Source organism: Phragmites australis, chromosome 1 (genome assembly GCF_958298935.1).
Source record: "Phragmites australis chromosome 1, lpPhrAust1.1, whole genome shotgun sequence".
Lineage (NCBI taxonomy): Eukaryota > Viridiplantae > Streptophyta > Magnoliopsida > Poales > Poaceae > Phragmites > Phragmites australis.
This window is the reverse complement of record NC_084921.1, coordinates 2,345,399-2,363,150: the sequence shown is the minus strand read 5'-3', so window position 1 is coordinate 2,363,150 and position 17,752 is coordinate 2,345,399. Positions and strand designations below refer to the sequence as shown.

The 17,752-nt window shown below is 48.1% G+C and overlaps 1 protein-coding gene across 1 annotated transcript; it reads right to left on the bottom strand.

Annotated features, from left to right (window-relative positions):
- Positions 1–12,295: 12,295 nt before the first annotated feature.
- On the bottom strand, positions 12,296–15,017 carry LOC133913601 (protein indeterminate-domain 7-like). Its single transcript, XM_062356828.1, has 3 exons — positions 14,220–15,017; positions 13,707–14,106; positions 12,296–13,568 (listed from the first exon to the last, which is right to left on the bottom strand). Exons 1-3 carry the CDS (start codon positions 14,374–14,376, stop codon positions 12,740–12,742), a joined length of 1,386 nt encoding a protein of 461 aa, XP_062212812.1. The 5' UTR covers positions 14,377–15,017; the 3' UTR covers positions 12,296–12,739.
- Positions 15,018–17,752: the final 2,735 nt, after the last annotated feature.

The window sequence follows — 17,752 nt, the reverse complement described above, 5'->3', positions numbered from 1 at the left end:
TAAAGCCACTTAAATGTAAGAAAATCAGAAGACTACCTTAAAAAGCTAATTATGTTCTCTAGAAGCTTTGTCAACTAGGAAACAGTTCAAACCATTCTTCTAGAAAAGACAATTTTGTCCAAAAATACAAATTTTATGAATTAGGTAACTTACAAAATAGGAAAAAAAAACCTCTTTCCCTCGATCTCTGCCGAAGCTTCATACCAGGTCTCCTAGCTATCGCCAGAGGCGGAGAGGGGGAGGAGGCGAGTGGATCATGGATGCATATGTAGAGGAGAGGAGGAGGAGCACACTGGACACAAGGAGAGGCAAGTGCAACCGTGCGCTCTGCTTGCGCCACCGGCCTCGGCTCGCCAGCGGTGGTAACGACAACTAACAAGAAGAGGAGCCTTGGGCACGAGAGAGAGAGAGAGAGAGAGAGAGAGAGAGAGAGAGAGAGAGAGAGAGAGAGAGAGCAACAAGCATAGCATGTGCAAATGATGCATTAATTTGTAAAAAGTTATGTCGGGAATAATAACCATGCTCTAAAAGGCATATCATGTTAATATGTCGAGGGTTAGTCTAATGATTCCGGGGTGTACTTGTTGATGAACGTGTGAACAACGCTTGCGGTGTGCATGTATTTGTGATGGACTCAAGAATACAGGGGTTATCCAGATTCAAGCCTCTCGAAGGATAACAACATACATCCTGTTTATTGTGAGTGTTTGTGAACTGGTTACAGATGAGTCCCTTTCTTAATGCTAGACTCATTCTCATCTTTATATACAAGAGAAGAAGAATTTTCAAATGGACCCAAAAGCAGTCGACCCCTCCCCTCTAAACCTTCCACCCTCAGACAATTATAACAGGCGGTGGATGTGCCCCTTTTGCTCTGATGAAGTTGACGAACCCATCCCATCAGTTGGACACATCAACGCTTATCTCACCCCTGTCAAACTGGTCTGCTCTGTCCCATCATTTGTCTCACACGCGCGCCTATGAAGCAGCCTGACACGCCTGCGCGTCCGTCTTATAGCGTTTAATGCTACGCGACGAGGAATGACACCTCTACACCGGCCACGACCTGTCCGATGGGAAGGAGTGCCTATGGAAGAAAAACACTTGGGTGGAAAGTATTTAATGAGAATGGACTGGTTTGGTGAGTACCTGTCCCGCGACAAGCAAAGGCTGGTTGCGAGATCTCCTTATGTGGTAACAACCCTAGTCCAAAAAAATCTTTTTCCAACTAGTATTGGTTAGTGTGGGCCCTTAGAATGGGGTACCCCTATTCTATACACTGATAGTAGCCCCTAAGCTCCCCCCACAGATGTGGTGGTCTGAGCGATTTGCCACGTGGTCGTGGGTGGACCTGGTCGTATCACATGGGCCCCAAGTCAACACGAGTTCACTTTAGGAGTGGCCATCGACGCAATCCACTTTCCTGGTAGGCCCATAAAATCACATCCCAAGGAGAGGTTTTTAATTTCTAGAGAGAGAGAGAGAGAGAGAGAGAAACATCGTGGGAGATAAATACATTGATTTTCGCTAGATCTGAGGGAATTTAAGCCCAAAAAGTGCTTCCTTTCGAATTTTGAGACACCTAAGCTCCGCGCGACAGTTGGGATATTGCGTTGGCCCTATAAATTGAAAAGCCAAATCTTGCCCATGCAGCCTTTCGTCATCCCTCACAACCTCCAAGTCCTTGCGTTTAGAGCTCATCATCTCCATCTCCACCCATATCCCTGCAGCCACCCCTGCTGCCCCCAAATGGAGTCGTGCACAGGTAAAGTGCCAGATTTTCCCAAGTCCAAGTGCACTACGACGAATCTGAAGCAGTTGTACGAAAACCGTCTGCTCCCTCACTGCCTTTCTTCAGGGTACCACCCGAGGGAGGAAGAGTGTGATCATGATGTTTGCCTCTTTCTTTTTGGCCGGCCTTGTACCGTCCGTTTTCAAATTCTTCACCACCATCATCTCCTTCTACGATATCTGTCACCTCCACCTCCACCTCAATCCCAATTCCATCATCTTGTTGTGCGTCTTTGCTCACATGTGCAAGAACTTTATCGGGGTCGAGCCATGTCTCAATCTCTTTAGGTATTTTTACATGGCTAGGTTCCAGATCGGGCTGGCCATCGGGAGCTGTGGATTTCGCCTTCGCGATGACATCACAGGCTTCTACCTTGAGATGTGTCTTAAGTCATCGTAGTTAGGCTGGAGGGAAGAATGGTTCTATCTCAAGATGGAGAATTTCTTGGACAACATCCGCGTGCCGAACCGATCGACACAGGTCTTTAAGAGCTGGGGAACTCCCCTGAGACCACTCCGGAGCTGTTGAGCCTCGTAACCTAGGTCAAGAATCTTGCGAACGCTAGGCTGACATGATCAGATGTTGCCCGTGACTTCATCAAGCGCCGGTTGTGTCCTTTGTGGAAGAGAGCACATCTGACATATATGTATACTGATAGTTACGACATCACCAGGGAGAGGTCTTTAGGTAATATTGCAACCGTTTCCATGACGTTCTTTGTTTATCCGTACGGTGTCTTAAGTATCCCTCTTATGTAGATCTCTTTGCCAAGGCTGTTGAGTCACGGGTCAAATTCTCATGGCAGTAGCCCTGAGGAAGGATAGCCTCCCATGAGGTACTCCTCCATTGTACGACCTCTCCTCATCGGAGAGGGTTTGGCTCAGATTAGTATGTTTGGCCATTTCTAGGAACTTCCATCTTCAAGCCTTCTCTTGGGTTAGGGTTTCATTGTTTGCGTTGCTACAAGGTTTTCCTGAGATCAATGTCTTGCGTTTGATAATCGACGAGATCACAGAGACCATCTGAGAAGTTGATCTTGCTACTAGCATGCCTTCTCCGCCACCCACCGCCACTCCGGTCGGCCGCCCATCTAGTCATGATGTCGGCCCAGCAGGTCAAGGAGGTGACTAGACTTCTTAGAGTCGAGTAGCGACCGCAGGCGATGGTTCTATGAGTGACGCCGATCAATATAGGGTTGACCAACATCACTCCAACCAGACTCGCTCTGATCAGGAGCGCCCTGACCAGTCTTCGCCGACCTGGCTCGCCTTGACCAGACTGTCGGCCAAGCGCCGATGCAAGGGGGAAGAGACTGGCGGAGGCCATGTCTATCGCGGAGGCATCCAAACGTGCTTGTGGGACGCCAAGCATTGGTGGCTCGACTATCCTCCCCGACTAGTCGATCTAGTGGCTTTACGAGGTCCAAGCTTGTGCTTAGCACTTCGCTGTCGTGGTTAGATTTCCGGTTAGGCGCATATACCTCAAGTTTTCCTTCTTTTTCGAATTTCATAAATCTGTTGTCGCCTCAGGTCCTTGACCCTGCTCATGACCCCGGTTGTAACTCTTCCACCAGTACCTCAGCAATATGTTTCGGTCCCTCAGCCTGCAACAGTTCTAATCTCGGGAGCATTGATCGTGGCTCCCACGCCTACTGAGCTAGTCGTGGAGCCTGTTCTAACCTCCGACCTGCTCTCCATGGCCACCCGCTTTCCAGTCCTTATCCATAAGCTGATTGAATATAAGGAAGCTGCTGCCAGCAGGTGCCGGTGAACTGGAGAGGCAACTGGCTAAAGAAAAGGAGGCATGACTCGTGCTTCAGCAGAAGTGTGGTGAGATCCAACATGAAAAGCCGTGCTCATCGCCGAACACATCCAGCTTAGGGAGGACGAAAGCACCACTCGTAGCATTCTCCAAGATGCTTTTAAGGCACTTAAGGAGCCCTTGGAGAGCCTCGAGCTAGAGATTATCGAGCCGAAGGACCAGCACACAGCTCAAGCCAGGGCCTATGCTACCAAGGTTCTCTTGGGGAAGTTTTTGAGCTACCAGGTATTCTGGCGGCGAGGGGTGCTGGGGATGTGCCACAGGAGGTGAGGGATGTGGCAGGGTTGATCCTCTGGTGCTACCGCAACCGCGATTCCAACTTCAACCTCGACCTCATTCGGGAGGGGGTTGCGGTCGCTGGACCTGTAGACGAGGAAAGACTGCAGGAGGAGTGTCAAGGGGCAGTGGACTATGCAAGATCCATCTTCCGGGTGGAGGCCGTTGAGGAGTAAATATAAAACTATAATTTAGGTTCTATATTATATTTGGATGAAACTTTTTTATTTCTCTAATGGGTTTTGTTGTTGCCGTCATGATCGTAGAAACCCCGAAATGACTGAACCTCCCCCTCCCCCCGCTCGGAGCCCTCGATCGAACCTACCGACAATGCCAAAACCCAATGCCAGCTAGAAGTGGCACGACCAGTACTGGCCAACCCATCTGCTTGTACCGAACCCCTGACAATGAGTATTGAAGATTCCGTTGACTGATGTATCCGGGAAGCAATGGCCGAGTGTGAGCTAGAATTTGCGGTCGAGTGAGAGAACCTATAGGGTTATCTTGGAGGTTCATCGGTCCTACCACAACTTAGCCATGCATTAGTTCTAAGCTAGCTGAGTGAGACCCGATCGGCCGGCTTATGTGTGATTTGCGACCTATTTCATTGAGCAGCTTGTCGGGAGGAGCTGCTCGTGGCACGGAGAGACCTGGAGAAGATGACCAGAGAAAGCGACAAGTGATGAGAATATTTCTATGATCGCCTTAGCTGAGCTTTTACACCCTTCGACTAACTACTTCGATCCGCTAGTGTTTAGGTTCTCCCAACACCTAGAGACATCGTGACTAGTCACGTCGATTGGTTTTTGGCGGGCTCCGAGGAGGCAAGTGGCCTTGAGGATAGGCTACGTAAGACTGTGGATGACCACCTGCTGGATGTCAGAGCCATCGACGCCTGTCTTGCCGTAGCCTATGTTCACGAGCACCTTGCGGATACATACCTTATTCCAGCAGTCTCCGTAGGCTTTGTCAACGCCACGAAGATCACCGAGGAGCTCCATGAACTCGCAGACTTATATCTGCTCATTGTTCGCTCCCTTGTTTGGTTTGTCTGGTTCAATCCGCTACCATATGTTTTCGGGTCTCGTGTGTACTGAATAGATTGTTTAGAAACAGCGCCCGGTTGATCGCTTTGTAATGAAAGGGCCAGTCTTCATGTAAATTTTTCCTGTGTTCGAGTGATGAGTAGGTTCATGGTCCTCGCTAGCAAGGTTCCTGACGCTTAGGATGACCCTTAACATGATGAACCCTTTGGGTGCGACCAGCGCTCGACCCGATCTAGGATTTATGGCTTCGTGGTCGTCATCCCTCGGACACCCATACCTTTCACACCGCGTGAGTAGAAATTTTGACTTCCACCCCAACAATATGATCGATCATGTAGAAAAAAAATGGACGTTGCACAAAAACAAACTACATATCCTAAAAGCTATAGCCCTTGACCGTCTTGTCGGCTGAAAAACTACCGACCAAGCGGTCAAGACTATGAATCGAAAGAGCTTACCATTTGGTGAGACCGTGCATACCCAGGATATCCTGCAAAATAGAGTCTGTTTTGAATTTGAAAAAAACTTACAAGCCATGCTCTACGCTCGTCCAGAAGATCCTGCAAAATAGAAAATAGGCTCGTCTTCGAGCAACCCTACACATAGAACTTGTGTTCCACGAGTTTGTGTAATTTGTGGCCGGCCTCTTGCCAAGTCGATTGTGCTGGGTCAGGAAAGACAGACTACTTTGTAGGACCCCTCCCCCTTAGGGAGGAGCATATTATGACCTGTCCTATTCTTAGGCTCGTCTGAGATCGAGGTCATCTATGGCCAGTGTCCGCTTCCGCACCCTATGGTCGTGGTAATGCCTAAGACGTCGCTGGTATCAGGTTGTCCAAATTTTGAGCATGTTTGTAGGACTCTTCACTCGGGTTTGTATTATCCTCCCGCCGTGCTTCTTGGTTGTCGTGCGAGTAGTTGGTCATATGAGGCGACGTGCACTCTCCTACTAGTGAATTGAGTCATGTTTGTTCGTAATTATGTGGTTTAGACGGTCAAATCGTACTATCATTGCTCGTGTGAACTTAATCACTGTTGTGGTGGCGAATTTCCTGGCAGGATTGGCCCTAATCCTCTTTATTGAATTTGCTGACTGCCACGAACAGGAATTCAAGACCGCCTGGAGCTTTTAAAGAACGGTCGCATGATAACAAGCCCCTAGATAATGAAAGGATAAGAGAGTGGTATGATTTGTTGTGCTTGGACTAGCAGTTTGGTATGTCGGCCATGGTTCTGACATGACCCAACCATTTCACCGACTCGCAAGCATCCTAGAGGGTAGTGGGCCAATAGAATCCTGACCGAACTGCTCTACCGACCAGAGTGCGGTATGAAGCGCGGCCACCACATATGACTCTGAGAATGTAGGGGAACACTGTGCTCCCTCCTTTCTGAGTGATGTATTTCAGTAAAAGGTTGTTGCTCCTTTTGTGGTAGAGGTGTCCCTCTACCCAAGAGTATTTGTGGTCTTGCCACGTGACCCTTTTTGCTAACCCATCATCGTTAGAGGCTTCTTAATTCTGAAGGTAGTCCAAGATCTGATCCATCTAGGTCGTACCCGAATCGAGCATGATGATCACATGATGGTCACCCAAGGTCGACGACACTGAAGGAGGCGTTGCCTCCAAAGATGTTGCTTCTGGTGCTCTGTTTCCAAGCGGAGCATCCCTTCCACATTGGCCCAAGACCACGGTGGGTGGTCGTGTGAATATTTTGTTAAAGACTCCGACCGGAACAGGTGCGCAAGAAGAGGCTAGACGAGACTGCTCATCGACTAGAAGGTTGTCCTTGCGAGGGACGTGCTATACTTCAAAACCAAAGGAGTGTCGCTCTAGCTTTCTTACTTCGGAGATGTATGTCGCCATCGTCTTGTCCGAGCATAGGAAACCCTCCGCACTTTGTTTACGGCCAGTAGCGAGTCCCTCATCGCTAGTGCGCATTTTACCCCTCGTGCGGATGCTACTCATATTCTAGATAAGAGGCCCTCATACTCTGTAACACTGTTTGGTGGCTTAAAAATATAATTGAAATATGTACCTGAAGGTGTCGCTGGCTTATGGGGTTGAGATTGCTCCAGCTCCCAGCTCATTCAACGTGCACGACCTGTCGACATGTGTGGTCGTGTGCCTGTTCATCGCTGGTCGCAGAAAACCCTCACCGCTTGACAACCAGTTCCACTCCCGTGACCTGCAAGGGTAGTAGAAAAATAGGGCAATGACTCCTCGTCTAGTCGAGGAGTGGTCAATACAGGAGGAGAGAAGGGTCACCTGTTGAGATCCTGGAAGCCTGCCCTCGTTCCCAGTATCCGCCGGAAGCGATCGTTCTTTTTATCAGAAACTTGAAGAGAGGAAGACCATTTTTCCTGTCCCCAAGATGACCCTACCCAAAAAGGCCCTATACTCGATTAGTTTCAGGGTACCCTCTTACTTGTTTGGAGATCTTGCCTGGCTAATGGCTCCGGATGAGGTCACACAACCTGGCGCTAACGGCGAACCCTCCGGTACTGTTACCGATGGGTGGTTAAGAAGAATTCACACAGTCCACAGATTTTATGCAAGCGTCATGGCCTCATAGTCGAGCTACCAAGCGCGGAGTGGGGACATTGCGAGGAAGGGAGCCCCCGACATTTGTGCGGCATAACGGCCTTGGTGAGGCCGCCGCTAAAGACAGGGTCCTCTGCGGTAGCTCCTCCGGGCGACACTATGGTGGTTGGGGCTGTGCCAGAGCATCCCTGTGTCTGGCGCCGGTCTGGTTCCCCTTTGGGCGTGTGGCCTGGGGATCATTGCCGGCAACTGGAACACGGGAGCCTCCGACATCCCTTGTTGCATGAATTGTCATTCAAACTTCCCATTGAGTCTCGGAGCCTTCAGACTCCAATTTAGTGTCTCATACCTGGAGCACACGGGGCTCATCTGGGTCGTATCCCATGACGAATACCTCACGGTGATCGAGGTCCTCAGAACCGGACTCAGCAATTGCCGTGGATCCGACCGTAGGTAGCCCAATCTAATCTCCAACACTTACCGAAACCCAGAAATACGCCCCCTACCTGACGTGCCAACTATCGAGGGTTAGTCCCTGACAATGATTTCGGGATGTACCGGTTTATGGGCGTGTGAATAACGCTTGTGGTGTGCGTGTATTTGTGGTGAACTCAAGAACACAAGGCTTATCTAGGTTTAGGTCTCCTAAAGGATAACAACCCTACGTTATATGTATTTTTTTATCAATATTTGTGAACTGGTTACTGATGAGTCTCTTCCTTAATGCTAGACCTGTTCTACTCTTTTATATACAAGAGAAGGAAAACTTACAAATAGATCCAACAACAATCGACCCCTCCCCTCTAAACCTTCCACCTTTAGGCTATTATAATGAGTGACGCATGTGCCTCTTTTGCCCTGATGAAGCTGTCGAGCCCGTCCCATCTACTGGACACCTCCACGCTTAGCTCACCCCGGTCGGCCAGTCTGCCCTGTCCCATCATCGGTCTCGCACGCGCGCCTGTAAAGCAGTCTGACACGCATGCACGCTCGTCTCATAACATTCAATGCTACAGAACGGGACATGGCACCTCCACGTCGGCCATGACCTGTTCGCTAGAGATGAGTGCCTAGGGAAGGAATGACTAGGGAAGGAAAAAACACTTGAGTGGAAAGTATTTAATGAGAATGGACTGATTTGGTGAGTACCTGTCCTACGATCAGCGAAGGCTGGTCGTGGGATCTCCATATGTGGTAAGGATCCTTTTCGCAAAGGCGCAGACTGATCGCGTGGTGGGACCCTAGTCCAAAAAATCTTCTGCCAACTGATATTGACTGATGTGGACCCTCAGAACGGAGGACCCGCTATTCTATACAATGACATAATAGTTGTGTAAATGAGTCACTAATAATACTAATAATTGTATAGTATAATTGTTATTAATTAGATAATAAGTTTAGAAAACACAAATTAAGTATATAGTTTTCATGTAAGAAATACAAAAAATGGCTTACAATTAAGGATGCAAGTTTCATTGTCGTTGGATCGATCCATAACTTATTTAATTGAACTAAATATGTTATTGTCATAATTACTATATGAAAAGACATGAATTAAAATAGTGACAAACCTACCTATTTGATACTCATTTGTATCCATACTTGCAATTATCAAAATATTAATTAAGATCAGTGGACAATTTCAAATTTTTATGTTCTTATATTTTATAATAGAAATTTTATTAATTCTTATCGTTATATCAAACTATTATGCTAATACAATAGCATAATAGTCCACTACCAGCCTCTGCATGGCTCGAACGTATATATATAAAAAAAGAGAAAGTATAAAGAAACAAAATTACAGGAAACGTATTGTGAAAACAGGAAAAAGATTCGATACAAAGGCCATGGAGGGGATGCCAGCTCTAAGTGAAGGTAGTGCTCTCACGAACAGGTCCAATAACTTAAGTCCAAGGTTGTTCCGTAAAATAACTTATATTTTAATTAATCCTTTTATTTGTACAAATTTGATTGATACGATTAATCTCGTCGGGCAAATACACGGACCACTTACTATAGTTATCACAAAACCGCCCTTAAAAAATTGATGCGACCAAGAAAGGTACGCAATGCATATAGGGGCGACCAAACAGTCAACCTTACAAGCGTCTAAATCGACATACTGCGCGGATACCGAACCATTAGAAAATTTGGGACTACTCCAACTCAGTCAAAAACGGACAGCGAGCTACGGTAGACATGCTCTTCTTTTCACTCCTGAAAGTCGAAGCATCCGAGACAGAAATGGCTCGATCAGTAGGCTGCTAGCTCGATTTCCCATGTCAACGGCTGCAAAAGTTGACGCTTTTTGTGTCCTTGACCTCTGAATGGTCCGCACACATATGATCACTATGTTCTGTACTCCTCTCTCTCTCACACACACAATGCGTATACACATTCATCTAGGAAGTAGGAACACGAGACGGAGAGGAGAGGAGAGGAGAGGGATGTCAGAAGTGTGCATGCAATGCGGTGCAGTATGCGGCGTGGCGTAGAGCTGTAGTCTGTAGATGGAGAGCGTGTACAGTATGGGCTTGAGCTGAGCAAGGCAAGGGTGCAGTGGGGAGCCCCACGGAACAAGGGCGTCCTCGTGGTGGACGCCAACCACGCAAGGATGCGACCCCAAAAGAAAGCGTGCGAGAGAAAGAGGTTGAGGATTAGGCTTTGCTAGGTACGTACCTTGCGTCCCCATTGCCACGCAGATAGTTGCAGTCTCTCTCTCTCTCTCCCTTTCTCTCTGTCAGCTCCTCCATCATCCATGCCAATCCATCAAGTAAGTAATGACAGTGAGGCATGAATCCGAATGAATTCAGGCGTCTTTGTGAGTTTGTGTCATGCATGCTAGGCCAGCCATGGCATTGCTCTCTCTAATACAGTAGGTCGGATGATGGGAAATGACTGCATGTAAAAAGGCAGATGTGCGTACGTGCGTACGTACGGTAGGCAGCAGCTGCATGCATGTAACGGTACGCGCTTGTACGTACGTGTGTGTCGTGTTTTTGACCGAGAAGGAGCGTGCACTTGTCCTCATCACCACCACCCCCTGGCCCCGTTGACAACACGAGGCCACAAGTGGCTGCCTGCCTCCCCATATCGGCATCTGCAGCAGCCTGCTCCTGCATGCTCACACTCTCTCTCCCCTTTCAAATTTTGAAGATTTACAAAGAGTGCTGCAGCAACTAACATCTCTCTCCCAAACTTTGATGCATTTGTCGTGTAGCTCTTGGAGGCACTCTCAAAATTTGATGCGCAGAATATTTGATGTGGAAAGCGGGGCAGCAGTTGTCATGCGCAATTCCAAACTTACAAGCCTGCAGGTTACTGTATTTTTCTTTTCAGGCACAGTACCATCTTTCATTCATCCATGCTCACATGCGAACAGTGCCCGTCTCGACGGGGACTCTGCCGGTCCAGCCAAACGATAGCTGCTATAAACTTCAAACTTGCTAGCTAGATTTGAATGATGGGGAATTTTGAAACTTAGGAACATTTGTTCCTCCTGCTACAAAAGCTGTCATAAAATCATGGAGATTCCCCGAAACATGACAAAGAAAAAATGCAAACATCTATGATCACCAACGCAAGGCTAAAGGGAAAAGGAAGAACCTGTTCGAGTTCTGTGTGTGCAATGATGGTGTAGATAGAAAGAGAAACTTCAGCAGCAGCAAAAGGAAATGACTGACAAAACAATGTCTAGATACTGTACATCAGTACTTCTCTTCCATGTGTAATTAACCCGAACAGAAAATTATATACTAGTAGAAACTTTCACTGAGATTTGTACTTATGCAGCAGTGTATCATCCATTTTGTTAGGATGGAAGTCGATCGATCGCATCAGATGGGATATCTTTACATTACTGTTCTTGCTTCATAAAAGTGTAAGCTAGCTATGTATCAGTTAACATTTAAAAATACAAATGCCCATTCCTTGAACCTAGATAATATATTTATCTTTTATATTAAAAAGGACACTCTCTATGTGCCATGAAGCCATACTCACATGGAGCTACTGAAACAAAGATGTCTACATTTATATATTTTTCATAACAAGATGACTCATAGCAACTTAATTAATCTGACCTATTGTTGTTAAATGTCGCGGCTACCAGTAATAGAGCAGAAAATTAATACTAAGATGTGTGGAGAATTAATTTAAGAAGAAACAGGTACAGGGAAGGAATAATATTGTCAATGTAAATGTATAAAACTAAATTAATTTACCAGCTGCATTCGAGGTATCTTAAGCTTATCTAATCAAATGTTGCTATTCCTTCTATTTACAAAAATATGCCATATTGCATTCAATTCACTCTGGTTGTGAGCACTTCTTACACACACCAAACAATCTTGATGATCCACACGAAAATGTTACCAAATTTCTTTTTGTGAAACAATAAGTTCCAAAATACTGCAATCTTTTACGATGTTCTTAATACAGAATTATTAGAAAGATGGCAGTCAAATTTACATGTCTGAGACTATCCAAATTTTAATACATCATACATTTGTAAAAGAAAGTGGGAGTACATTAGTTTTGTTAAATGTGATAAGAAATGGATATGTACAATATTAAACCAATTAAGTAGGGATTTTTTTTTTAGCCAAGATATGAAACTTTCCGACTAAAAAGAGATTGTATTTGTCAATTTACACTGTTATGCCTGTCGATTAATAATGTCGGATACTGCTGCTACGGTTTAGTGTCGTTTCTTTTCGTGGCTATATACCGTGAAAACTCCATGATAATCAAATTCAATTCGAAGTCTATGGATTTTTTCTGAAAAAAATACCAGGCGTAGCTATAGATATATCTTTCATAAAATTTCACTTCTAGTGTATATCCTTCAATTTTTTGTGTAGTTTCGCATAATTCCAAACTTTATTACACTCGAAAGTTGAAGAAAACCTGAACGTCAACTTGATCATGCGCGGCCAACGACACCAATAGCATATCATAACGTTATCCAGCGTAACACTACTGATTACAAATGGATATATTCCAAATAATAACTTGAATTAACTATGATATATAGCATGAACATTTGCATGTCTTCCATATATAGCAAACTTGATCGAACAGCCCATACCCCCCAAATGAACATCAAAATATATAAGTGCCACGCAAACAAGCGAACTGGATATCGATCTAACCGACTTACCCAATATCGATCTCGACATGATCGAGCAATGTCCATGCATGCATGCCGCATCTTGTAGGATATGATTCATCCCTGGCGAGCTATGAAATTGAGTTGACTAGACATGCCACGGCTTGCTGCTCTGGTGCCCTTGCTCATACGCCGCCGCCGAGGTCGACGACATGCAGGGATCGAACCCGGCCATGCTAAGTATGTCGCCGTGGGAGAACGCCCGCAAACCCAAGAAGTCCCTGGTGAGGCCGTCGTTGCCGCCTACGGCATTGCCGCCGCTGCCTGCGTCTCGATCAGTCCTGGCCCTCTCGTCCGCTCCAAAGTGAGATGCCCCGAAGGCGAGGCCAGAGCCTGCGCCAGCGCCCGTGCTAGTCACATTGCTATTAGCAGCTGCTGCATTGGCAGTGCCAACATTGGTGGTACTGGTGCTGTAAGTGCTCGCCATCTGGCCTTGGCTCGACGGCCGGCTCAGCGTTGCACCCATCTGCGCCGCCTTCTGCAGCAGCGCGGTGGCCGACATGTGCGTCGAGGCCGTGCCAGCGGCGGACTGCGAGAATCCGAAGCTCAGGCCCGCCGGCTGCGCGGTGCTCTCCGGCGTGGAGCTGCCGATGTACTCCTGGTCAAGCCTCGCGGACCCGAACACGGATGCGTTGCCCGCGCCGGCCATCTCCAACTGTTGCTGCTGCTGCGCCGTGAGCCACGACGGCGCGAACTGTTGCTGCTCCCTCTTGAGGCACATTTCTTGCAAGGACAGCCCGTGCCCGCCCAGCTGCTGCGACGGGTCCAGCACAGCCGGCAGCTGCAGCCCCGAGCTATCCCCGACACCGGCGTGTGAGAAGAGCATCCCCGGGTGCTGTCCCGCCACTGCCACCGCTCTCGCGCTCTCCTCCGCGAGCGCGTCGCAGAACGCCCTGTGCGTGATGAAGCTGTCCCTCCTACACGCGACGCACTAACCAATTAATCAACAAATCGACCTGACCTCATCATTCACGCGACCATGCACAAATGCGCGCGTGTTATTAATTGCGCGCGCGTAAGAGACGAGACGAGCAGGAAGCGAGGGATGGACGTGCCTTGAGAAGAGGGTGCCGCAGTCGCATCGGTACTCGCGCGTGCCGCAGACCTTGGAGTGCGCCTTCCAGTCGGACTGCACGGCGTAGCGCTTGGCGCATCTGTCGCACTTCCACTTCTTCTCGCCGTGCTTGCGGCTGAAGTGCTTCTTGATGCCAGTGAGGTCGCCGAGCGCGCGCGCCGGGTCGTGGTGCACGCAGCCGGGCTCCGGGCACACGTACACCTTCTTGCGCACCACCTCCTTGGGGTTGCGCTGCTTGAGCTTCCACGGCAGGTTGTGCCCGCGCCGGTGCAGCTGCAGGTTCTGGTCGCGCTGGAACCCCTTGCCGCACACCTCGCACACGTACCGGTTCGTCGCCATCAGCGTCCGCGGCGACAGCGCGATCACCTCCGCGTCGGGGTCTGCCGGTAGTTCATCAGTCGATCCATGCATCGATCGATCAGTGAATTTTCGGGATCATCAATTCATCACAACGAGAAATCAACGATGCAAGAACTGAGCGATGGGACGATACCTGGATTCCCCGGGAGGCTGCGCTTCCTCTTGGCGGGAGGAGGGAGGGGGTGGGAGGAGACGCTGGTCTGGTCGCCGGAGGCGGATGTCAGGTTCGACATGTTCTCCTCAGCGGCCAGCTGCTGCTGCTGAATTGCTGCCAGATCCTTCAGCATCATCTTCTCGATCGAGATGATCTTCTTCTGATGCTGTTTACCAGCTCCCACGCTTGCTGCTGGTGCTGTGGATGACGGATGGATCAGCTTGCCCGCATGCAGGTGCAGTCTGGCCTCAGAATTTCAACCGGAAGCAAGATCAGATCTCGCGGGCGACCCGATCATGTGCAGCCGTGGTGGTGGTACTTGCAGTTGCACCCAGATCAACTAGTGCTCGTCCTTCTCCAGCAGCAGCAGTGGGGACAGCTAGCTAGGTCCTCCTTGAATCTCGAGAGGACTAGCTTGTACGTCGTACTAGTACTACCAGTGCTGTAGAGTTGCCATAGATGGAGTGGAGTTAGTTCAGTGATCGATCGGATTAAGCTGATCGAGCTGAGAGAATTGGCCAGGAGAGGGGTTGAAGGAAGAAGGCGAGAGGCTTGGACAACCTAGGGTTGATAGCTGGAGCTTAGAGAGAGAGAGGAGAGGGAGGAGAAAGGAAGGCAGAGAGAGGAACGAGGAGCGAGACGCGGATGAGCTTGGGAGAAAGGGAGCCAAGGCAAAAGCTAGTGTGCAATCGTCCACCCGTTCGATACCGGCAAATCACACTGGGGTACACTGCCCTCCGAAAGAAAACAGCAGGTAGCACACACGGAACGCTGGGCTCTCCCCCCCCCCCCTCACCCCCCTAATCGATGCACTCGCCTCAAGAAACCCCTTGTACCTTCTGGTGTTAGTGTTCTCTAATCCTATTCTATGCTCTTCCAAGAGACATTAATTGTCTATCTCCAACCAATGGGATTTGTTACAGTACTATACTGTGCTAGTACACTGCTACGGTAGCTGCAAGTTGTAGCGAGCTGGTAACACTTCCCTAACAGTTTTCTGAAAGCATGAATACCAAAATAACTTTTTGGACAAAGTTTTCATTTCTAAGTTTTGAGTATGACTGCATCAAAGACAAAACATCTGCAATGCATTTTTCTGGTTTTGGCACATGAAATGAACTGGACAAGAGTGGTCGCTGTTCCTGAATATTTACAGTATGAAATGAACTCGGCATCAAACCAATACCAGGAAGATTGAGCCATTAAAATCTCAAGAACATACACACATCATTCAAATTGAGGGTTTCAAAATGTTTCGGCCTGATTTGTCGTAGTTCAAAGGCTCACCCTGGCACAGCCCGGGCCAGATAACATCAAGACGTACATGTGACACAAGATCTGACTTTTCCTTTGTCCTAGCTGATTCCAGATCGGTGTGCATTGTGCATGCATGTGTATCTTTCAACGACGTCCCTTGCAGCCTTGGGTTTGGTATCTCACCGCACAAATGTGGCACGATATATATCTTTCAGGTAGGGCAAACATATTAGAGCACGCAGCCTTTGCCGCCGTGAAAGTGGAAAAGCATGATGAAAGGTTGGTCTGATTTCCGGGCATCTAGAGATGATGGGCTCGTCCTTCATTTATATTGTTAAGGAAGGAAAAAGGGGACTGGGTGAGTGGTAAAGAAAGCTACTAAGCAAAAGGGTCAGCCTTTTGCATCTACACATACATGATTGGTCCATTGATTGATAATTTCTTCAAGCATTGCTTGCTTGACGTGCCCATCGCCCCATGCCCTCACCCTGCTGCAACTGCAAGGACTAGCTAGTGTTCACTTGGTTAGGTTCCAGCATGCCTGTTTGATGCCAAGTAATAATTTTGATCCTAGGTCGCCCAAGTTAATGGCATAATTCTGGGCTGGCTAGAATTGAAATAAGATGCTGATGGAAAATGGTTAAAACTCTTTTTGAAACGATAAAATTGCTAAACTATTGGAGTAACTGAAAACCATTTCGTATAAAAAAAAACATTATGGCCATTGTTCCCCAACTAAACAAGATCGATCTAGTTGGTCACTGCTAGCTGAGACATTTCTTTTGTTGTGAAATGTTTGGGACCTTGATTTTGCCTGCTGCATGCACCAGCTCAGTGCAAAGGCTGGAATTTTATTTCAGACTTCCTTTATCTTACAAAAAGCCGAGACATTTCTGAACGTAAGCCCTAACTTAACAACAGTTTAGTTGAAGAGGAGAAAAATGTCAAATCGAAGCGGGCATATACCCGGGGGGGGGGGGGGGCGAAGCCAAGGTGAGCTACCCTAGTGCAAGTGCATCAGGTTCTAAAAAAATTAATACTTGTTACTAATCCAAATTTTAGTAGAATATTGCTTGAAAATTATATACGTTATAAAGTGATGCATCAGAGTCTTTTCGCTCTAGCTTGGCCCCTGTACACGGCTGAACCCCAATCAAGCGGCAAGCAGGCCTGCAATGTCAATGCAGTGTGGTGCCGGCTGCCGGTGGCAGGAGCTTGCTTCGTACCAGGAGCTAGCCCCGCGTAATAATAGGTCGATCGGCATGCACTCAGCAGGGAAGAAGAAACAACAGCAAGAAGAAGTCAACAACAACACATTTTGATGCAAACGCAATGCCTCCAATTAAAGCCGCCTGATCTGGGACCGCTACGAACGAAAGCAAGAATCTGACCTGATCGATCCATGCATCCCTTTGACTGACGACTGATGGCAGTGTACGCGCGGCTGCATGCATGCCTTTCAGTTCGATTATCAGGGCGCCAGGGCTTCAGGTTCAGGGTCGGCCCCCCAGCCTAGGCTCCCTGCTCGCCGTAGCCAAGCTAGACGTAGCCGGGCCAAAGCCATCTTTTCCATGGGACGAGACGCGCTCGTAGACTTCCGTTACATCGACCGGGCGGCGTACGTGCGTAGGCAGGTAACTACCTTGAAACTGAAACCGGTGTGGGCGGCGCTGTGGTAGGGGTTCAGGTTCACGGGGACCCGTCTATAGAACTAGAGAGCATGACGGATCGGAGCAGTCTCCGGCGGCCGCAAGTTGTTCGTGGAGGGCGCCGCGCGGGCACGGGCGGTTGGGGCAGGGAGTCGATATATCTGCGGCGGAGATGAAAGACGCCGGCCGGTCGCAGCGCGATCCAATACGCGACCAGGGCTGGCCCTAACATCTAGGTGGTCTAAGGGCGAAACAAAAATTGAAGGGCCATATAAAAAAATAATATTTATATTTTAATTGAAAATCAAATATTTGATGCATTTATAAGTTCATCATAAGGACAACGTTTTCTTTGACAACAGTAATACATTAAGAAATAAAAATGACAACATTTGACTACACAGCAATACTACACAGGCGGGTGGAAACACCTTTTCACAGGCGTTTAACGCACCCGCCTGCGACCGAAGGTCTGTGAAAATGAACGATTTCCACAGACGTAAAATAGGCCGTCTGTGAAAATGGATTTCCACAGGCGGTTGGCTTAAGGAACCGCTTGTGAAAATGTATTTTTACAGGTGGTTCATTAAGCCAACCGCCTGTGAA